We start from the raw sequence: 22,804 nt of genomic DNA on the forward strand, positions 1-22,804 counted from the left end.
TGTTGCACTGAGAGTATAAATACAGGGCATGGGAAAACACAGAGGAAATGTTTGGCTGTTAATGCGACTTTGCAGCCATTATTTTCCAAGAACACTTCCTTACACACACACACACACACACACACACACACACACACACACACACACACACACACACACACACACACACACACACTTATTTTTGCCTGGAAAGTAAGGAGGGTACAAGAACAACAGAAATATAAAGCCAAGATGTTTTCCTTTCCTCTTTGGAAAAATGTCCAGCTCAGGAAGAGAATGAAAAAACACCACAACTGTAATTAACATTTTTCTTTTAGAAATGTATAAAATGTGATGTTCCTCCTGTTCCACATTAATCGGCCAGCTTTGTAATAATAAACAATATGATTATTCACACTGTGGCCCCTGCACTGAGTCAATCCTTGCATGCAATGCTACCTCCTGAGTGCTACATCTCAGAACCTCTCCAAAAACGCAGGTTTATTGATGTTCTGTATGTTCCCTCCGTCTCCACCTTCAGCTCCGTGAGAGCAGAGAATGTTATTTTGCCCCATGTAGGGCCTGAGAGTAGAGAAACATCCACGGGCCATGCATGCGTTCCTCACATTCTAAACCGAAACCACATGGTGGGTTTAACCCTAATGATATTTGGATGACTTGCATAAAGGGCATCCAACATCCAATCTAGATAAGTGGGCACAGAATCAATAGAAAAGTGGAAAAAAGAGTCCTCTCTCTTTCACCCTGTAGGCACACACAGACATTCAATGCATAGCATGAGCTTCACATTACTGATCTGACTGCATCCTTCTTTTGCTTTGTCTTCTCATCGTGACTGGTTGTTTAGTTTGAAATAAAACTCCCTCTCTGTCTCACACACAGACGTACGAGAGATATGCACACAGATAACAACACGCCCTTGTTATTACTGGAAAGTCACAACTGACATCCCCCTGCAGGCGGCTATGTGCCAACTGAACAGTCATGCCCCAAGCTGGGGTGCAAAAATAAAACACTCCTTATTATGCCAGGGGCATTCTTAGCAAAACATATAGTGGCATTTCATACAGAGGCCATGGCAGTGGTGGAATGTATCAAAGTACATTTACTCAAGTACTGTACTTGACTTGAGTATTTTCATTTAATGATACTTTATACTACTCCACTACATTTTGGAGGCACATTTTGTACTCCACTACATTTATCTTTAAACGTTACATTGAAGATTCACATTGTTAATACAAAATATAAATCAGCTAATAAATTATCATAATAATATAATAGTAATACTGTTGTACGTTTATTGAGTAAGATTTTGATTGCTGGACTTTTGAACAGAGTATTTATACACTGTGGTATTAATACTTTTAAGTAAATGATTAAAATACTTCTTCCACCACTGGGCCGTGGTCTATCAGTATGCACATGTGCCACTCAGAGCTGCAGTGTCAGTCTCTTATAATATGAGGGCACCACCCATTAGTATTTATCCCACCATAGACAGAATAAATGGATTGAAGGACCACCCTATTGTGCTTCTACTACACTGGGGCCACTCGGCAGTGTGTGTGTGTGTGTGGACGTCTTTATCTGGTACTGACTAGACTCTACCTCACCCAAAAACGAAGTCACGTAGTACCATTCCAAGAAACTGTCCTGGTGCGACCCCGGTCACTGAGTGGTATACAGAGAAGGAGCAGAAACAGCCAGAGGTCAAATTGTATTTTGACTTTGTGCATTATTTTCAGTCACACCTTTTTTTTATGTATTTGTATTTTTTATGTTATTATGTGGAATGTGATGGTACTTCAGAGAAAAAAATTAGCACCCTTGACATGTTCAAATTTCCGAATCGGATCTCAGATTCTCAAGCAAAGTATTTATTGTACTTTGAAGTTGCACTTCAAAGTGGCCAAACAAGCTGTGAACCAAACATTGACATATAACCTTTGACCTTATAAAGTTGTTGTGGCAAACATGTTAGCCAACAGTTGTCTGATATGAGCATTCATTTGGAGTTAAGTTTGTGTCCACCACAATGTCCAATGTCCAACATTCACTCTCCTTTAAGCTCTGTTTTAGTCTCCACCAACTCCTGTGGGAAATATCAGGCTTTTTAGCTGCTAAACGCTCCACTATGTCCACCAGCTAGTCATTAACTTTGTCTTTGTTAACATTTTGTTGGTGCTGAGTAGGTAATGTAGAGTGAGTTTATTAGAGCTTTTTTTTTTTTTTTTTACCATAAAGCAGCTGCCTGCTGCGGCTGGAAACAAAGCTGATGAGATTAAAACAGTAAATTTGCGAGCCGGAAAAAAACAAAACAGTGAGCTGAAAAACGCTAAAACGGGTAGAGCTGATGGGAACTGCAGACTTGCGTGATAATTCTTTGTGAGTTTGTCACTAGGAACAACTCCTTTCCCATTTCACATTAGTTATCTTAATCAATTGTTTATATAAAAACATTGATCAGTGCAGTTTTAAAGGACACATAATAAACCATTATCTGACTGAACTGATTTCTGTCAGCAGAAAGAAAACTGTGAGACTGGTTGTACAGACCAGTACGGACTGGTTATGAAACTCACTGTACGAGTCAGCCGTTATACTTGTACTAAATGTACTAAATTGGTTGGGCTCATAAAGAGTGCAAATCAGTGCCATTTGACTGAAAAATTTGAATGTGAAAGCAATTTAGCCTGTTTATTCATAGAAAAATTAGCATGTGGACATCCTAAAATTGTACTGTTGCTGGTTCACCTTTACACACCTGAGTGATGCATGAGACTGCTATTTGTCAGTAATGCTTATTATATGGAAAGGTAATGTACAGCCAGAAATACATCCCTTGTGGAAAAGTACATGGGGTACCGTTTCTCGTTGCCCTGTTTTGAGATAAAGTAGCCAGAAAGCCCTCACCTAAGGGATTTTGCTGCAACCAGAGCCTCTCTTTTCCTTCATCTAACCTCGTGCAGAGACGCAACGGCTCAGCAGACCGCACGAGCGCAACCTTATCAGCAGGCAAAAGAAGTGCCTCTGCTCCGTACCAGGGCTGACAATTAACTGTCGCACAATGACTGGATTTCTCTGATAACCTTTTATTTGTTCCTCCTGCACATCACCACTCGCGCAATCTTGCTCCGTACATGACCAGCCAGAGAGAAGTGAGCTGAGGTGAGCTCAAATCTCTTCCGACATATTGTACACAATGTCAGCTATATCTTCATACAAGCCTGCTGCGTGTTTACCACCGTGATTGTGTTTCCCTACAGACAAACCACAACTTTGTGGTGAGTTTGTCCAGTATGACCTAAATGATCTTAACCGTTTCTTTCTGGCTGTCGTCAGTTTGGAATCAGAGAGGTCATTGGGTCAATGGAGGCGCACAGCCACATGCAATGAGAGACAGTGCCCTCTGGCGGCCAAATGATAGCATGAAAATAATGAAAGTTTACTGAATAAGACCAATGCGGAAAACCTTAAAAAGAGAACTTTTAAAGAAGAAGAGAGAGTTGTATTTGTGAGTAAAAGAGGGGCAAATAGGATTTATTAGTCATATGCCCAAAAACAGAATGGAACAAATATTTTAAGAACTGTTTGGCATCGACCATGAACTGCAATGTCCCGTTTGATGTACTTGAAAATGTTCTTGTGTAAACTGCACATTCATTTCTTCTAACGATATACAGTAGTTTCTAATTAGCTGTTCAAAGAAAATAAGCTTTATGGACAGCCATGTCCATAAAGTGCATTAAACTGATAGACTGACATATTATATATTAAACATGTACAGGTAATGAAAATCACACAGAAGCCCACTGCTATGTACAACTGTTTATTTTGGATTTGCAAAACATCTGACAAAAATAACATTACATAAACACCAATTTAAAATAGAAAAAAAGAAGATCTTTGAAAAAAAAGACAAAAGATAAATTGCAATTACATTAGAATTTATGGTGACTTAACTTTTTTTTTTTTTTTTTTCAATAATTGGAGCCATATCATGCTGACCTACACAGGCAGTTTATGGCTAATAGATTCATCCGTATACATGTGTTACAAACATTACATTAAGTGCTTTTTGTTGGTTCAGGCATTTTAATTGAATGTGGCATGACTTGGGTTCACATTGCAAAGTTGAGAATTCAATGCCAAAAATAAAATGTACTCCTTAGATCAATACACATGACTAAGTACTAAGTAAGAGGCCAACCTTCTCATTTGAATTAAGCTGGGGAACATCTGAAGCCAGCTTCATTAACACCCTCCCCTGCATTAAAAGGGACATATTATGGCACACAGCTCAGGGTAGATGTGACCATGGCAACATTGTTCCTCAGTATTCACTGATCAATAATAATTCTCTTATTTCATTCAGTGTTTACCTGAAGCAGTTTGACATGAATACAAAATAAACTTGGTTTTAATTAACCAAAGTGAGTAGTTGCTCTGTTAATATGATACTACGATTTTAAAGTTTTTTTTCCCCCAATGAGCACCACTAAGTTGCGTGTGTTTCAAAAGACACGATCTTCCAATGAGGCTTGTCGCGCCGCTGGGAGGGCTGACATTTTGGACGATGCCTGTATTATGTGGTGTCAAAAACACACAACCTGGTGATGCTTGAGATAAAAGCAGCATTGCATGGATACTGAGGATTTCCTAATTCCCCTTATTAGAGCAAACACCGGCAGGGAATGAAGAAGGTGCGGGAGCAGACTTCAGGACAGAAGGAGAGGTGAAGACTCAGAGAGGGTATGGGGAAAATGATGCAGCAAATAAAAGGGACATGGTAAGGATGGCGTACTACAGAGACCATGCTAACAGTACCAAATGGAGCGCAAACACACCTCCCGCTTCTCCTACTGCCACAAAGTCTTTCAGGTTGTTCCTTCTTTACAACTGCATTCACTCCACAAAGTTCTCCTCTTCAGTTTGCCCTTAAGAACTATAAAGATAAGGTAGACATCAGCAACATGGCAACCACATTAATTGCATCTGTTGCTGACGTGTCACCAAGACATCCAAAGGACAAAGATGCAGAGGAGATGCCTTTTTTGGATTAACTGCAGCCTCACCCTAGCCAGTGTGAGCCCTGTTGGTCAGAGTGCAGGCACTATATTAAAAACACTCCTGGTATTTTGTGCGTAAAAAGAAGAAGAAAATAAAGAAGGCAATGTTAAGTCTGAAGAAAAAAACTGTACAAAGAAAGAAAAAACTATGAATGACTTCATTAGCTGGACTCTGGACTACATCTGTAAGATATCTGAGGTAATCATTGAAGTATGACTCATTAGACAGCAATAAATACCAACATGGATACAAATATTACAAAAAGTAAAAACAGAGGCAAATGCTTAATGCTAAAGCAAAATCTGAGCTAAAAGAGGTAGGTTTTTTTAGGTAGATTATGGTGTACATCCATTGTGGACTCCTTTTTGTAATAACTAAATTAAAGTTGATTCCATTACAATCCCTGTCCTAATAGGAGGAACAAAAAACAAAAGACTTGAAAGCCTTTGCATCGGAGATGGACAACTGTTTTCTATGAATGATATACATATTTTTACAGACAGGATTTGTAATGGCAACAGTTATACAAAAACTTCAAAAATGTCTACTAACATGATAAACTGTAAAGCTTGCTGGTGAAAGTGTACCATGAGTTGTATATTGCAGGCATTGTTACTGTGTTATGTTTGCCAATCTTAAAGAAAATCTCACCAAAGATGGATCCATCTAATTTGTGGTAGATTTCCATTGACGTATGGTTTTCAAGTTCCAGTATTTTCAACAACTGCAATGCAGAGTTAAAAACTTGAGCAGCCTACCATGGTAAAACCAAACAGGAAACTGGGGATGCACCAGATTTAGCTGTATTTGCATGTTATGTACAGTATGTTGGGTGGGGAATTAAATGGGGAAAAGGTCCCAAAAACAACAATTAATCACATATTTAGTCATTAAAAAAGGGAAAAAGGTGGTTCCTTTCTTATGATAAAACCTACAGTAAGAATTCCCCTGGCGCGATGCGGTACTGACCGAAATCTATTAGTTCAATTAGGGGCTACATAATACATCCACAAGCCTCTTCCTGTTTGGTTTTCAAAGCCTCAAAAGCAACTCCTCTTTTACCCTGTTCTTGTGTGGAGGGAACTCTCCCCGTGGCACTTACATGTTCACTGAACCTCCCGCTGTATTAAACATACACAAATCAACACCGCATCTCTATCTCAAAAACAATATAGAACTAAATCAACCCCATATCTACATACAGAAGTATGTATTCAGAGAAAACCAACATGGAGACTTTTCAGAAACTTCAAAAGTCAGTGTTCAGTAACCAAGCACATCATACCCCTCATCAAACTGACATATTATACATATGAGTGGTACTGCCTAAACACTCAGTCCTCAACTCCTTAAAGTCCAATCACGGTAGAGAGATTTGCGGGGCACATGGAAAATATATATATATATATATATATATATATATATATATATATATATATATATATATATATATATATATATATATATACACACACACACACACACACACACACTACATAATCCCAATGATTTTCAAGAAGAAAACCAATGATTACATCTAAAAACTATTTAACTATCAGCAGATCATCTCCGTGTGCAACAGTGACTGATGGAGAGTTGGAATAAAACCACATTGACGGAGAATGGACTAAACATTCTAAGCCATGTGGGCTGAACAAATTAAAGCAACAACTGTCACAACCTCACACAAAGCAGTTGTGAGAACTCGTCCAGCTCAACGACAAACCCCTGCTCTCTCTCCCACCATCTCCCTCTAAGATCACAGAGTAGCCCTGGTCTGCTCTCGGTCTGACATAGGAGGCATGTACAGGCCAATCACAGGAACCGTTTTAATCAATGTCTTCTGTCACACAGCAAATAGAAGACCAAAAAATATGTGTTTCAGACTCGTGTCATCTCTGTATATGAGAGACGCTTTAGTGAAATCATTTGAACTTGGCAAGAATTTGACTTAACACTTCTTTGGGGAATTATCTTGATGTAATAAAACACGCATCTCATAAAATGTTACCATAACCCCACATGCAGCAAGCTATACATTACTGGCCTCTAAACCTAAGCATTTTCAATTATCTTGGCAGTTTGGTTTAAGCCATTAGATGCTGTCTGATGAAGCATAAGCCCAAGATGACAGCAGAGAGAAGGCATATGAGCTCCTATCATATACAAGCTTATCTTCCAAGAGCCATGGATAAATAGCATATGAATTTTAAAGATTATATTGTGAGGATATCCAAGGCTCTGGAGTCATAATTTCAATACATGATGTATCAGGTGTATAACTAGCTTAGTGATCTATATGGCTTATATTAGAGATCCTGTCCTCTTTCTGAAAATGAACCTTGGAAATTAGGCAAATACATCAACCCACCACTAAAAAAATTATTTGACTGAGTCAAATACACAAGCAATCCCTGTTTAAGCCATTTCTAACTCATTCCTACAAAAAAAACTTGATCAAAGTCAAAACAAATGAGCATAGTGTATCAGACGGTAGTGATAATGAATCAAAAAAGAAAAAAAAGGGTCAATATTGTATTTGCATATATATTTCTAAAAGAATTAGCCTTGAGAATTATTTATGTAGCCCTATGTACAGCGGCAGACATCTTTTATATATTTATATACCTGGTATTTACACAATGCAGCCACTAGAGGGCTGCGCAGCATACATCATCAAACAGGAGGGCCTGAGTGTAGAGGTGCGCCCCATCAGCACAGCGCAGGCCCTCCGACATTCTAGAAAATCCACTTCCCTGTCAGAAATGAAAGGGGTTTGATATCTGGGGAGGTCTGAAGCAGCTTCCTAAGCTCTCTGCCCACCGAGCCACTGTTTACTAAGGAGGAACAATTCATGGAATTGTTTTTAAAGGTGAAATGACGTACAAAAAAACCAAACATCCCTTGCAATTACATCAGTATATATGCCAATTCCAAGTATGGTATGCAGCTATATATTAACAAGACAGGCCCCTTGCTTTGGCCTCGATTTACTATCCAGTTAGATTTGGCATTTGAGCCCTTTAAAATCTATGATAATATAGATACTGTATATCAATACATAGGCTTGAGTAAAATGTGTTAAAACAGTGCGTAGGATACATGTGGTAGTAATTAACTATTTACATGGAAACAAACAGAAGAGAAGAATAATGAAAAACATTTTTAAGAGAGTAACAAGCCATAATGCTGGCTTGGTTTGATTGACAGTTAGCAGTGTAAAAGTAGCTAACACATTTAGTGGCTAATTCTCATCTCAAAACCAGGCACCCCAAAGTCCTATCAAAACCTCACTAAATTACAGACTGTTCTGTACTCTGCAGTATAAACCTAAATAATGACAGTTTCCTTCATAGGCTGTGAGGCTAGTCAGACAACTTGCTAGCATGTCGAGTGGCTGCATGCGTGAAACGAGCCATCAAGCAGCAAGGCTATTTTTAGGTACTGGAAGCTTTTTGAGAAAGTAGATGACCATACCTTTGGTGAAAGGTATGTGTTTAGAATGGTATACACAGTCATATAGACGCTGCCTTGGAGAGAAGCAGATGAAAAAAAGAATGAAGTTTTGAAACATCAAAAAGTCAAAGTAATGTCCAGGCACTGCTTTTGCACTGAAAAAAAATACTAAAATGTCAGTATAGTATAGTAGACTATATATATAGACTGTATCTAAATTGTTCTGTGTAAAGGTTACTGTTTTACATAGGTGATGTAAAACAACCCCAGTAAAACAAAGAGGTAGCTTAACTGAATGGCTAAATGAATAACTGAGTATGTTTGCTGTGTTGGTGTGTGCACGTCACGTACACACACAAAATGTCCAGGCATTTAAAGCAGCTGCTTGTTGATTTAAATAGAGTAAAAAACACTGTATATAAGCAGAAGTTGTATGTATAGTTGATTTGTATTATATGAAGTGTCTTTAGTCTCTTAACATCTGCTTGCTCTCCATCACACACACACACACACACACACACACACACACACACACACACCTCCATTTAGTCCCATCCAGCACATCCTCATCTCCCTCCCTCCATTTTTCCTCACTGAGGTGGTTCAGAGGGTCTAGGAGACCTCGCTGCCAAACACCTCCAACACGAGCGGAGTGAGCTGCATGCTGTGCTCCGGCTGGAAGGAGAGCGAGCGGTACTGTTTGGAGTGCTCCTCGTTGAGGCTGCGCAGGTCGGCCAGCTTCTGGATCATCTTGGCATAAAGCAGCTGTCCCCCTGGGTGGCGAAGCTGGATGTAGGCCTGCAGGGTCTCTGACAGACGGTCTTGGAGGGCTTCAATCCGTGCGTGATCCTGCACACCTGGGCGGTCTGCGGGAGGGGGAGAGGAGACTCTTAAGATATTTATGGTTGTTACACAAGCCAAAAAGCAACCAAAATTAACTGAGCATCAAAATGTTTGTTGTTTATTGTGGAATAGTATTTATCCCACAAAACAATCTTAGAAGTTCAAATGTAAATAAACATATAATTGCGTGTTCTTTGTGTTTGTATTTCTACTGTTCGGATCAGGTGGCTTGCTAATCGTAGATCAGGGAGAGCACATCTAATGAATAATGAGGTGCCTTATATACACACACAGGAATGCAAATATACACGTAGTTACACATGCTTTCTTGCACAACTATACATGTATAATATATGCACTGCATCTTCGGCAAATCTCTCTCTCTTGTTTTTTGCTAAAATAAAAGTGATGTAATAATGAATGTATTCTCAAAAAAGAGGCAAACAAGATCACTCAAACAATTCATCATGACCCTCTATAGGTTCCTTTCTCCATGCAGTCAGACCTACGGTACCTGGAGAAAGCAAGCAGATGGCCATCAGCAGCACATGTTCCTCCTCCTGCAAGTTGAGCTTCTTCAAGCCCACCTGGAACTTCACCAGTGGCTCCAACAGCTCCAGAGTGTGGCCCGCTACAGAGAATGCAACACATCATTACTGTCCGTGCAGCACATAGAATCAGCTCCATGCTATATCATAGAAGAAAGGCCCTCCAGGGAATGTTGCATGTCTTGCATGCTGTGCATTCTCAAGTTTGTTTTCACTAAGAACTACCAGTTAAGAATTTCTTTTAATCAGCAAATTTGGATTGGTGTATATGCCATTTCTTGGGGGGGTTATGTAGATACATAAATAAGAAGCCATATAAATACTGATCACATTTTTTCATTGATTATCACGACTGTACCTTAATTTCCTTATTTCATGCCAGGGGCTGTGAATTAAACCTTAATGCTTTCTGAGCATTGACTAAATTGTGTCTGTAGCATGGAATATTTGAGAGCCATATGTTTTTTTAGAGGATTTAATTTTTTGTAATTAAAAAAAAAAAAATTTGAAACCCCAACCCCAGATTCTATCTCGCTTTGGTATGAGCTTTTTCCGCTTGGCGTTTCGCCTCACTATATTTGCGTATTTTCAAGCGATGTGTCCGCCATTTTCATAGCTTCCTATTGGATGTGTGCTTATGATATGTTTATTCCTTTTTTTGGAGTCCAGCCTTCACACCCTGTGCACTGTGGCTGGCGGCTATACACCAGTTCCCAAAAGCCTGATACCCAGAAATGTCGCCAACACACCAAAATGAAATTTTATTTTTCTGTGTCTATACATTGTTTTTAAGAAAATCCTACTCATGCTGCCTTTCAATATTCGTTTTTTTGATGTGAAAATGTTTTTTTTTGGAAAAAATGTGTTTACCAAGTATTGAAAAGTATCACTTTATAGGTATAGAAAAAAAGGTATTGTATTGGACATTTTTTATGATACACAGCAGTAACTATGACTGTTACATTACAAAATTACTAATGAACTGCAACTGTGAAACAAGAGGCAGAATTCATTTGAAGTATTATGGAGAAGAGAGTTAAACTTTTTTTTGTATACTTGTATACTATTAATTACTGCATAAGAAAAAAAACATCTGCATTCTAGTCATGTTCATGTCAACTATTTAGTGAGATTTTAAGAAGAGCACAACAGAGCTGCTTCTCCTGGCCCAGACAGTGGTTGTTTTGTTTGGTGAGCAGGTCAGGAGTGACATTCTTTGGTTAATCCCAGAGAGAGGGGTCTTGTGTGAAAGGCAAATTAAAGCCTTGCCCCCAGGAGCCTCTGCGAATATGTAAGACTGGTTTTGCAGAAAAATGTGTATTAGCATCATTTTCCTGTGGGATATGTACAGAGGCAAACCGTCAGCAACCTTTTCTGTACTCCCACGCTAATGATCCTGTCACTATCTTACTGCTGGACTGCTTCCTTCGAGCTCTGAATAGAAGTGTTAATGTGTAACATGTGCGTCTTTTCTTCAGCTATCTGCTAGCTGAGCAAAATGGGTTGACGAGCATGCACGTGCATACACACTAGCTAATTTTCGCGGCAGTCAGACTGTACACGTGGCAGAGATGACACTGACCTTTGGTGACATCACTGATCTGGTATTTAAAGTCAGGCCCGCCACAGCTCCAGGACATGTCTTCCAGGTTGAAGCTCTGATTTGAGCGCAGCATGATCACCTCAATGGCGCTGGACTTAAGCAGGGCAATCTGGTCCTCTGCAGTCAGCTCCCTGCAGGGAAAGATACCACGTACTAAGTTAGTGAACCACATTCATGTTTAATTTGAAAGCAAAGTGATACAGCAACAGGTAACCAAGTAAAGATTCAAACCAAGTACATTCCCTTTCGGTGCGTTTACGTCAGTTCATCAGTTGTATAATTCATGTAAAAGGATTTTGTTTATCAATGGTTTACTGACTACAGGTCCAACGTCAGTCACATTCTTCAAAGTTTATCAGAAGTATGCTGTGCAGGAAGACAAAACCATCCACAATATATTTTTCTGTTTGCTTCCTCCTGCTGTGATGGGTCCCTGTGTATGGATAACTCATTTGATAAACATAAATCATACTGATGCCGTTTTAAGCGCTGTGACTGTCACAGTAAATGTAGTAATGTTATGAAAGATCTTTAAATGTTTATTAAGTGAAACTACTGAACTAGCAGGAGACATGAGCTGAAAGCTGCAGATCTTCAGGGGAGGCCTGGGGTGTTTTTCAGGGCTTAGCGAGCAGATCATAAGTGGACAAACATTCCAAAGGTAATCCGACCACGTCCATCACTCACTGCCAGTGTGAACAACTTTCAGGAAAAACAGGCCCCGACTCGTTTTAGCATTGACTTTGGGGTGATCCCCGAGACACTGAGTGTTTGTCCCTGTCAACACGCTGAGAGCCAAAACGCTGAAAGGCCGCAATTGCAATGTGAGGAAGGTGAGACAGAAACAATGAAAAAGCCTTGGGCAGCTATTGTTATTTTGCCTTTACAGTTACAATGTGCTGGCTTGTGTCTTCCACAGGTTCTATTTTCTAGTTCTATTTTCAAGGTGATATTGCATTCTCCTTTTGCATTTCTTAAGAATCGACCTTGTGCCATTCAAACTTTCTTCCTCTAAAGCCAAGGACACTTATAGGTGGATTGTGGTCCGGACCCAGATGCCATCCGGTTCGGACCCAGAACTATAACCGATCAATTGAGATCATCACATTTTTGACGGAGCGTTTCTTTTCTAACCAGCGCAGTTTTTCTAGCCTTTACTGAACTGGTTTAGCAGCCCAGGAAACTCACAGTCTACTTCCCTCACTGAACAAGTGGAGGAGTGTGATATATAGAGAAAAGTAGATTTTACATCTGTTCAATTGTTAAGATGTGTTGAGATTAGGGCTGTCAATAGATTACAATTTTGAATCGCGATTAATTGCATGATGTCCTAGTTAACTCGGGATTAATCACACATTTCTATCTGTTCTAAATGTACTTTAAAAAGTAAGATTTTTAAAAAAAGTTTTTAAATGCTCAAGTGGTATTTGAGACTCGACTACTTCGCTGGTAACTCAATTCACATCGACAGTACGTGCAAATAACTTTAGTCTTATGGAGAGAACCATCTGCAAGGGCTTTAAAACTCAACCTGCTATTCTGAAGACCCTTTTATTTATCCATTCCTGCTCAAGAAGCTTTGTTTCTGCTAGCCATCCACTCCCATTCATGGATGTATTATAAGACCTGTAACCGCTCCCGTTCCGTCATCTCATCTCCATTTATAATCCCTGCAGTTCAATGTAAAAACTGACAATAAATATTGTTGAAATATTATTGAATTGTTTGCTTTCTTTTCTCTAATTGGACAGTCAGTTATTGACTACATCACACGCTGATACAACTTTAATATTTATGGCACCAAATCGTAATGCAAGTTAGACATATGATGTTCTGGACCTTTGCTTGAGTAGATTTTCTCTAACTAGACCTCTTTGAATTTGAATTAAATACTCTTGCACTAAAGGTTAGACAATCACCTACTAACACACGTAAAGGGCTGAACTTCACCCCAACATGATGTGGCAAATATATAACCTCATTCAGTGAAGGATCACCAACATAAAAATATTTTTCACAATGTGTTAGCTATCTGTAATATACAGCCTCAGTAATCTATGGCCTTTAGACCACAGCCATCACTGTGACACAATATCGACTAATCAGGCAGAAAAACAAGTAGGTGTACAAAGTCTTCGACGCACATTTAGGTAAAGAGTCACTAAGAGACGTGTAAATACAAAATACATGAGGTCTGAAAATTTTATTGTTGAATAGCACCACAACAATTTAATTTACTATCAATAAATTATAAAGTAGTTCTGCCTTCCTGCTGCTTTCAGTATACTGCTAAAATACAACAAATTGCTTGTTGAATTAAAAAAACTGACAGGAAATTATTTCCCACGTTTTTAATTTAACAAATTGAATATTAAACTGAATACAAAAGGCACCAATAAAAAAAGAGAATGAAAGTTACATTTTAAAGTGCAGTTTTCTACATAGCCTCTCAACTATCTTAAAACAATCCCTGAGCGTTTTTGGCAATGTGTTTATTGCGCAAGCTGATATTACGATGACGATATAAAAACAATCTATTGTGCAGCCCAACCATACGTCAAGTATTCAGGCAAAGATTACCTTTGCCAGACAACAATATGTGCTTACTTGAGCGGTCTATTCTACAGTATATGCAAAGAGAAAATCAACAAAGAAAATCAGATCAACAGAAAGTCCAAAGACCCTCTCCTCTATCTTTATGTCACAGTAAATATGCAAAGCAGTACAGCCCAAGACTAAATTAGCAACATGTCATTATTCTAAAGTAATTATTTCTGCTAACATGTTTTCTTGCCATCTTATATTGGCTATTGTGAATTTGGAAAGACAATATTTTTTGCCAGCTTAGGAGTCAAATTTTCTAGATGATGCATGTTTTTTTCTCATCAGTTCTTGTGTATTTTTAACACCAGTTGTTAACCTATCCCAATTGGTTGAAGCCCTCTTACGACCAACCTGTGAGTGACACACACACATACACATACCTGAACCCAGGGATCATCTTGGCAAAGCCAATGACTTTCTGGATGCTATAGGAGACCAGGTCAGCCAGGTGGGGCAGCATGGATAAGCTGGAGCCCTCCTCCTCGCTGGAGTCAGGGCTGCTGCCCTGCTCATGGTACATCATCAGCAGGTTGTTGAAGTTCATTTTTGTCTCTACCGACTCTGCAGTGAGCAAGAAGAAGACAGCAAAGCAGAGAGGAGGAAAGAGGAGAGAGAAGGGAGAGAAAAGTGGTCACACACAAAGCATGACAATGTCACACTATTCCTCCATGCATAGACACACAGTCTGCTGAACCACTCTGTGCTGAGAGAACCGAAAGAAATCATGGAAAAGAGAGGGTCTTGTTGATGGAAAGGATCATCTGAAAATACACAAGCGTCAGGTCAGCAGGAGTGAGATGACAGCTACGACAACATGTGAAGCATGCAGAGCTTGCTGGGGTTGTTTTGACTCATTTGTCTCCGCTGAGTGTTGGCGGTGGGCCATGGCACCGTGTTCCTCGCTGTGTTCGCTCCATTAGTGGCGGATGCATTAATGAACTGATGTTTACTAGTAGGAGTCAGGTGTCTGGGGGGGAACAGGTCATTTATAGAATTTCCACTGGATTCTCAGCAAAGGGGCGTAAGAGATTATATACGCCAACATGCAAACAGCTGAACTGGAAGAAATTGCCATTTTACGTCAAGTATTAACTCTTTTGATAATATTTTTACAAAACACTAGGCCTGTAACAATTCCAAATTTTGCTGGTGGATTAATTGTCTCAGAAATAATTGCGATTAACAATATAATTGTCTATTTCTGTGAAATAATCCATTCTTTATTCATTAATTTCCTTTTCAAACAAATTAAAGTTTAAATGAATCCCAGGATACATCTTTTGTTATGTGACCCAGATACGCAGGTTCACAGCCTCCGAAGTAAACCACGCCTCTCTATTATCATAAAACATTGTAATTTTTGCTTAAATGAACAAAAAAATTAAAACAGAACATTTATTCCCATCAATAAAAAAACAAAACATTAATCAAACAGAAAACAGAGCATGTTAAATTTCTTCTACTACAGCCCAGGATGTTTGGAGTTGCTATGACAACAAGTGACAGCTGCCGCTAGCATAGCTAACAGTCAACAGTTAAAGGTCCTATGACATGCTGCTTTTTGGATGCTTTTATATAGGCCTTAGTGGTCCCCTAATACTGTATCTGAAGTCTCTTTCCTGAAATTCAGCCTTGGTGCAGAATTACAGCCACTAGAGCCAGTCCCATAATGAGCTTTCCTTAGTATGTGCTATTTCTGTGTCTGTAGCTTTAAATGCTATTGAGGAGGAGAGAGGGGGGGCAAGGTGGAGGGTGGGGGTGTGGGCTTGACTTGATTTCCTCATGGGTGGGCCAAATTCTCTGGGCAGCTGTGGGCAAAGCAGAGAAAGGGGAGGTAACCTTTCCCCTTATGACGACATAAAGGGAAGATTCCAGATCGGCCCATCTGAGCTTTCATTTTCTCAAAGGCAGAGCAGGATACCCAGGGCTCGGTTTACAGCTATCGCCATTTCTAGCCACTGGGGGACCATAGGCAGGCTGGGGGAACGCATATTAATGTTAAAAAACCTCATTAAGTGAAATTTTCATGCCTTGGGACCTTTAATGAATGACGGCCATTTCCGCTACAGCGTCATCATTTATGGTAACGTTACTAATTAAACAAAGCACCATAGAAGATTAAACACCACAGACGGACTATCTACATTACTTAAACACATGTAAAGGTGCTTCGGTGGATTTTTAACGTTCGAACACCGACTGGACTTGCAACTGCGGTTGGGGCGTCCTCTGGTAGGAATCCATAGCATCATAGGCTAGCTAACGTTATTGTTATGTGATGCTTCGCCAGTATTGCAAACGCGTTTGATGGATCCAAACAATGGTGTGACCAATCTCATTAAAATAAATTCACTAATGCTTTAATTGCGGTTATACAAAATAACCCTGATTATGTAAAAACTTAATTTATTATTTAATAATTGTTACAGGCCAACACATCTTATCCCACCTTGTTTCAATATAAAATGTGTTTCTAGATGATTCCTACATAAGGTCAAGTGTGCAGGACAAACTAGTATCATTGTAACCCGAGACTGTCAGTGTTTTCACTTGGTTTGACTGAAGTCTCCATAGTGTGTGTCTCTTACCTGGAGAGTGACTGAAGGAGTCAGAGGAGGCATCAGACAGAGAGTGGAGAGAGGCTGCTCTACTGGCGCTACGCGTCACTGGGCCCTCGCGCACAGGAGGCTAAACAGCAGAAAAAGACACCGGAGGATTTTTAAATAAGTCTAGTCACCAAAAATAAAAATGTCTTCTTTCACAAGCTCCATTAACATACGGCCAACAATTTTGTGTTCATAATTCTGACTCTCATTCAAAAATACAGAATATGCAGTTTTGTTGAATATCTGCTGAAAACAATATGGTTAAAATTACTGGACTTGAGTATATACTGTAACTATATTTTGTGTAGGATGAATTACAGGTTAGATGTCTGAAAGGACAGAGGTGTTTAAGGGGGATTCAACACAGAGTTTTGGAGGAGAAATGGACCACTGGGTTTAAGATTTATGTGTAAACAATACAAAGCATGACTTTTGTTGACAGGCGGTAGAGCAAGGCTGAAGCAGAAGGAAATTCTGATGTGAGAAATCAACAACACTGAAATGCTGGTTAATGCAGGAAATGTAAAGATCCTTCTAAAGCAGCATAATACTGGTCTAACAGAGCTAGAACTGTTCCGTCAATTTAACGCTATCATAATGGGCCCTATCTAGTGCCATGCGCAAGTGTCTTTGCTAGTTTAAGATTGACGCAGTTTTTTAATTTCCCGTCCAGCGCCCACGTTGTTTAAATAGCAAATGCACCTGTGCCCATCTGTGCGCCCATGGGTGTGCTGGTCTTACAGGGAGGTGTGTTCAGGTGCATTCTTGGCGTATTTCAATCTTGAGGCAGCGGAAGGTGATCGCGCCATTGACCAACAAAAAACCTGGTCTAAAGTCAATAACGCAGCATTTCATTGCAATTTTAACAGTGCATTAGTAAAATGCGGATTCCGTCCTGGTCGTGGAACAACAGACCAGATCTTCACTCTCGCAAGGATCCTGGAGGGAGCCTGGGAGTATGCCCATCTGGTCTACATGTGTTTTGTGGATCTGGAGAAGGCGTATGACCGGGTCCCCCGGGAGATACTGTGGGAGGTGCTGCGGGAGTATGGGGTGAGGGGGGTCCCTTCTCAGGGCCATCCAATCTCTGTACGACCAAAGCGAGAGCTGCGTCCGGGTTCTCTACAGTCGGACTCGTTTCAGGTGAGGGTTGGCCTCCGCCAGGGCTGCGCTTTGTCACCAATCCTGTTTGTAATATTTATGGACAGGATATCGAGGTGTAGTCGAGGTGGGGAGGGGTTGCAGTTCGGTGGGCTGGGGATCCTATCGCTGCTCTTTGCAGATGATGTGGTCCTGATGGCATCATCGGCCTTTGACCTTCAGCACTCACTGGATCGGTTCGCAGTCGAGTGTGTATCGGCTGGGATGAGGATCAGCACCTCTAAATCGGAGGCCATGGTTCTCAGCAGGAAACCGATGGAGTGCCTACTCCAGGTAGGGAATGAGTTCTTACCCCAAGTGAAGGAGTTCAAGTACCTTGGTGTCTTGCTCACAAGTGAGGGGACAATGAAGTGGGAGATTGGTCAGAGAATCGGCGGAGCGGGGGCAGCATTACATTCAATTTATCGCACCGTTGTGGCGAAAAGAGGGCTGAGCCAGAAGGCAAAGATCTCAATCTACCAGTCAGTTTTCGTTCCTACCCTCACCTATGGTCATGAAGGCTGGGTCATGACCGAAAGAACAAGATCCAGGGTACAAGCGGCCAAAATGGGTTTCCTCAAAAGGGTGGCTGGCGTCTCCCTTAGAGATAGGGTGAGAAGCTCAGTCATCCGTGAGGAGCTCGGAGTAGAGCCACTGCTCCTTTGCGTCGAAAGGAGCCAATTGAGGTGGTTCGGGCATCTGGTAAGGATGCCCCCTGGGCGCCTCCCTAGGGAGGTGTTCCAGGCACGTCCAGCTGGGAGGAGGCCTCGGGGAAGACCCAGGACTAGGTGGAGGGATTATATCTCCAACCTGGCCTGGGAACGCCTTGGGATGCCCCAGTCGGAGCTGGTTAATGTGGCTCGGGAAAGGGAAATTTGGGGTCCCCTGCTGGAGCTGCTGCCCCCGCGACCCGACCCCGAATAAGGAAAGGCAAGGCAAGGCAGCTTTATTTGTATAGCACATTTCAGCAACAGGGCAATTCAAAGTGCTTTACATAAAACATTAAAGAGCAGGTAAAAATGATTAAAAAATAAAAAAAAAAAAAAAACATTTTCGTTACCCATTACAAGATTGCAGTAGTTCTACTTTTCACTACGATGTAGCCGTCGCTACAAAGCTTAGTTTAATCTCGGTAAACCTTGCTAAATCCGGGACAGTTCACAGTCTGTCTCTTGATAAATTCACAGAAATATCTGACAAGTTCACAGACGTTGTCTTTCTTATTGACCTAGTTCACAGACTAAATATGACCAATTCACAGACGTGGTCCTTGTATGGATAATCTATTGTCACACCCGTGTTTTTTGAGAGGTAATATTTCAGAAATATGTCCGTTATCTGTATTTTCGAGGCTTTCGAATAGTCTCATAGCCGGAGGAGGTTTTTTTCCTGTTTTTAATCTATGTCACACCCGCGTTGGAGAATTTCTCAGAAATATGTCCGTTATCTGTTCAAAAATACCACTAGATAAAAGACAAGAATAAAATTGACAGTGCAGTATAAGAAATTAAACATTAAAGAGCAGATATAGAATGTCATACAGTGTCATCAATGCAACTTCAGTATGACAAATGAACAGTTATTTAAAGAAAGGCAACATCAAAAAGATAGGTCTTTAGCTTTGATTTAAAAGAAACTGTACGCTGCTTCCCCCTGTTTAGTTCTGACTCTGGGGACAACAAGCAGACCTGTCCCAGACGACCTGAGAGGTCTGGGTGGGTCATAGTGTAGCAGCAGATCAGAAATGTATTTTGGCCTTAAACCGTTTAGTGATTTATAAACCAGCAAAAGTATTTTGAAATCAATTCTTTGAGGCACTGGAAGCCAGTGTAGAGACTTCAGTATTGGAGTGATGTGATCCACTTTCTTGGTCTTAGTGAGGACTCGAGCAGCAGCGTTCTGAATCAGCTGCAGCTGTCTGATTTTTTAGGGAGACCTGTAAAGACTCCGTTACGGTAGTCAAGTCTACTAAAGATAAAAGCATGGACAGGTTCTTCAGTCCTTTAACCCTTGATATATTTTTAAGGTGGTAATAGGCTGACTTTGTAATTGTCTTAATGTGGCTGTTAAAATTCAGGTCTGAGTCCATGACTACACCAAGATTTCTGGCTTTGTCTGTTGTTTTTAACATTGTCGTTTGAAGCTGAGTGCCGAGAAGCTGAGTCGGATAAGCAGACGAAGATGGATGGATGGATGAATGGATGAATTAGTGAAATGTGACTAGGCCCGTGCACACACTATGCTTGTTACACACACAGGGACGTGCAGCAGCACACAAACATGCAAAAGATAAAAAATAAAAATATTACAATGTGAAATAGTATTATGATATAATCTGCTTGCGCGCTTTCACTTCACGCACGAGCAGAGCAGTTTCTTCTCCTGAAAATCTCTCCTTCCTGCTTAGCAAATCCTCCATCATAATAGCAATGCGCCAAGGTACAAACGCGCCTGGCTTTTAAAGGGAATGGGAGATGACACTCTGATTGGTTTATTGCATGTTACGCCCAAAACACACCTATGATTAATTAAGACACTAAGTACAACCCTTTTGAACCATGTGCCTGGCGCACGGACCCTTTTTTCCGTCGTTAAACTAGCAAAAGTGGATTCGTACACGCCCTAAATGCACCTGTGCCAGGCGCTTCACGCCGTACGCTTAGATTGTTAAAATAGGGCCCAATATCAGACAGATTTCTATTCTGTTTTAAGTCCCGCGAAATGTGTGAATTGAAATAAATCTGACTGCAAAATGTTGACATGATGATGAAGATAACTGTATAAAGTCACAAACCCTGAAGCGGCAGAAGTCAGAGTAGGAGTCGTCATATGTTTTGTGGTGGGCCTCCACCAGCGTGGCGATGACCTGACTCTGTTCGTCACTGAGCCGGGGCCGCCGCGCCTCCTTCTCCGCTTCACGCTGTGCTTCCTCATCCTTCCTCCTTTGAATCAGGTCCTTCTTCCTCTGCACTTCCTCATCTGTCAGAATGACTGAGGGTGCAAGTATCAAAAAGGGAGAGAAAGTGTTTTTATATACGAATTTACATATGATATAACCATATATGACAGGGAACTATATACGCACAAAAAAGGTAAACTAAACATTGGAAAACATTAATTAATTAAGATATAACTGAACACAGGTACTGTATATCATCAAAATTGCTTGAAGGTACACCACTTTTAAAGCTTTTCAGTATGTACTTGTGTTTTACATTGTGATGATAGCTATGCCAATGTGGTGTTGGGTGGTGGAGGGGGGGGGGGGTTGTTATTCTCTGGAGGAAGCGAATGGGAGGGGACGGGTCCATATGGAGACCCCTGCTGCAATGAACAAGTGAATGCATTGTCTTTGTTCCGTTTGCTCCTTGTTGTTCTAACCACTGAATTAGTTCACAGAGACAGAGAGAGCGAACTAGCGAGAGAGCGAGAGAGAAAGAGAGGGAGCGGGGTCACAACAACATGCTGCTGTTTTTGCAACAGCAGTGCCACTGGCTCCTCTCCACGTACAGTAAATCGCAGTGTCTCCCACAACCATGCAGGGAAAGAACATTCAGCTGGAAGTGAGAGGCCTGGGGACAATATCCGGATATATCGGGAGAAAACAAGATTAAAAAAAAAATAAATAAATAAATAAAATTGTACCTGCTATCTACAGACCATGAAAATAAACAAGACTGTGTGGAAAGAAGAGGCCTCGTTAGATTGAACATTACAGCAGGTGTTTAAACTTCAGACGGAGTATACTTTATACACAATGTGGGGAGGCTCACTATTTCAAAAAGAACATGTCAACACTCTAATGGGGGCAAAGACCCAGAAATACTTGACCCCAGTAAATATTACATAATATACAAGAGGGACAGTAGGCCCCCAAAACTGCAAACAGAAGTTGTGTCAATTTTACTATCCATTCAAAAAAAATTAACAAGATTGAATGTAATTTATACTGTATGCAGTATTGAATATTAATGTCTAATTTGTCTACGTGGGAGGGTTGTCTTGGATGACTCCAGCAAATAGTTTTGATCTACTTTCAACAGTGTTGGGCAACCACAAAACGTCCAAAACATTAAACTAATAAATATAATAATTTATTTATTGTAAGTACCATGCAAAAAAACAAAAGGGTTACTCTCTATTTGAATACATGCAGTAAATCACAAGGTGTAATGTTAAAGAGTATTGCCCTGAAGACACATGGGTCACCTGTCAATACTTACACTCTTTCATCATGCCAATGTCCACACAGCGTTTGAGTCGGCATGCCTGGCAGTGGCGCCTGTTGTCCTTGGTGATGGTGCAACTGCCGTTAAAGGGACATGTGAAGGCGGCCTTGCGCTTCATACTGCGCCTAAATAAATTGTATACATTTCACAGTCTATTAAAATACACACACATTTATCAGTGTATAAACACACACACGTAAAATTCAATGAACTCACTGAAGTTATTGAGAATTTGAATCTGAATGTTGATACGAGGGCAAATCAATTGCATTTCATAAATCTAGCACTGTGGCACCTTTGACAGTGCTGTGCACAAATAAAAGCCATAATAGCACTGGATGAATATTTTTGGACTTCAAGACAGCATAAATATGGATGAGTGCCAAGGAAAACCGGGGTTAAAAGAGTCTTGCCAAACAGTGACGCAAAGCATAGTGATTTAGTCAGTGACGGACAGTACATATGATCATTTATATACAGCTGTGTGCAAAAACGCACAGATAAGCATGCTTGGTAAGAGTTCAAACAAGGGCCAGCTGAGAGACAAGGAAGGAGATTATTAAACATCCTTCTTTTTCACCTCTCCCTTTAAACATCAACACTGCCGAGAGGAACAGGCGTAAATGGGCGGATACATCACACACACAAACATGCACACATGCACACGCAATCATGACTTGCTCTAGTTTTGTCTTTAATTAA

General features: G+C 40.5%; 1 protein-coding gene across 1 annotated transcript in view; it reads right to left on the reverse strand.

The window, feature by feature from the left end:
* Positions 1-3,818: 3,818 nt before the first annotated feature.
* The window catches only part of LOC116067703 (vitamin D3 receptor B), a 31,908-nt gene continuing 12,922 nt past the window's right edge, over positions 3,819-22,804 (reverse strand). The window contains exons 4-10 of the mRNA XM_031324214.2: positions 22,097-22,227; positions 20,668-20,864; positions 16,716-16,815; positions 14,508-14,688; positions 11,503-11,654; positions 9,887-10,003; positions 3,819-9,395 (exon numbers count right to left, since the gene is read on the reverse strand). Coding sequence (XP_031180074.1) covers positions 9,142-9,395; positions 9,887-10,003; positions 11,503-11,654; positions 14,508-14,688; positions 16,716-16,815; positions 20,668-20,864; positions 22,097-22,227 — 1,132 coding nt within the window. The 3' untranslated portion in view covers positions 3,819-9,141. The remainder of the gene's footprint in view (positions 9,396-9,886; positions 10,004-11,502; positions 11,655-14,507; positions 14,689-16,715; positions 16,816-20,667; positions 20,865-22,096; positions 22,228-22,804) is intronic.

This window comes from Sander lucioperca, chromosome 6 (genome assembly GCF_008315115.2).
Source record: "Sander lucioperca isolate FBNREF2018 chromosome 6, SLUC_FBN_1.2, whole genome shotgun sequence".
In the NCBI taxonomy this organism is placed as follows: Eukaryota; Metazoa; Chordata; class Actinopteri; order Perciformes; family Percidae; genus Sander; species Sander lucioperca.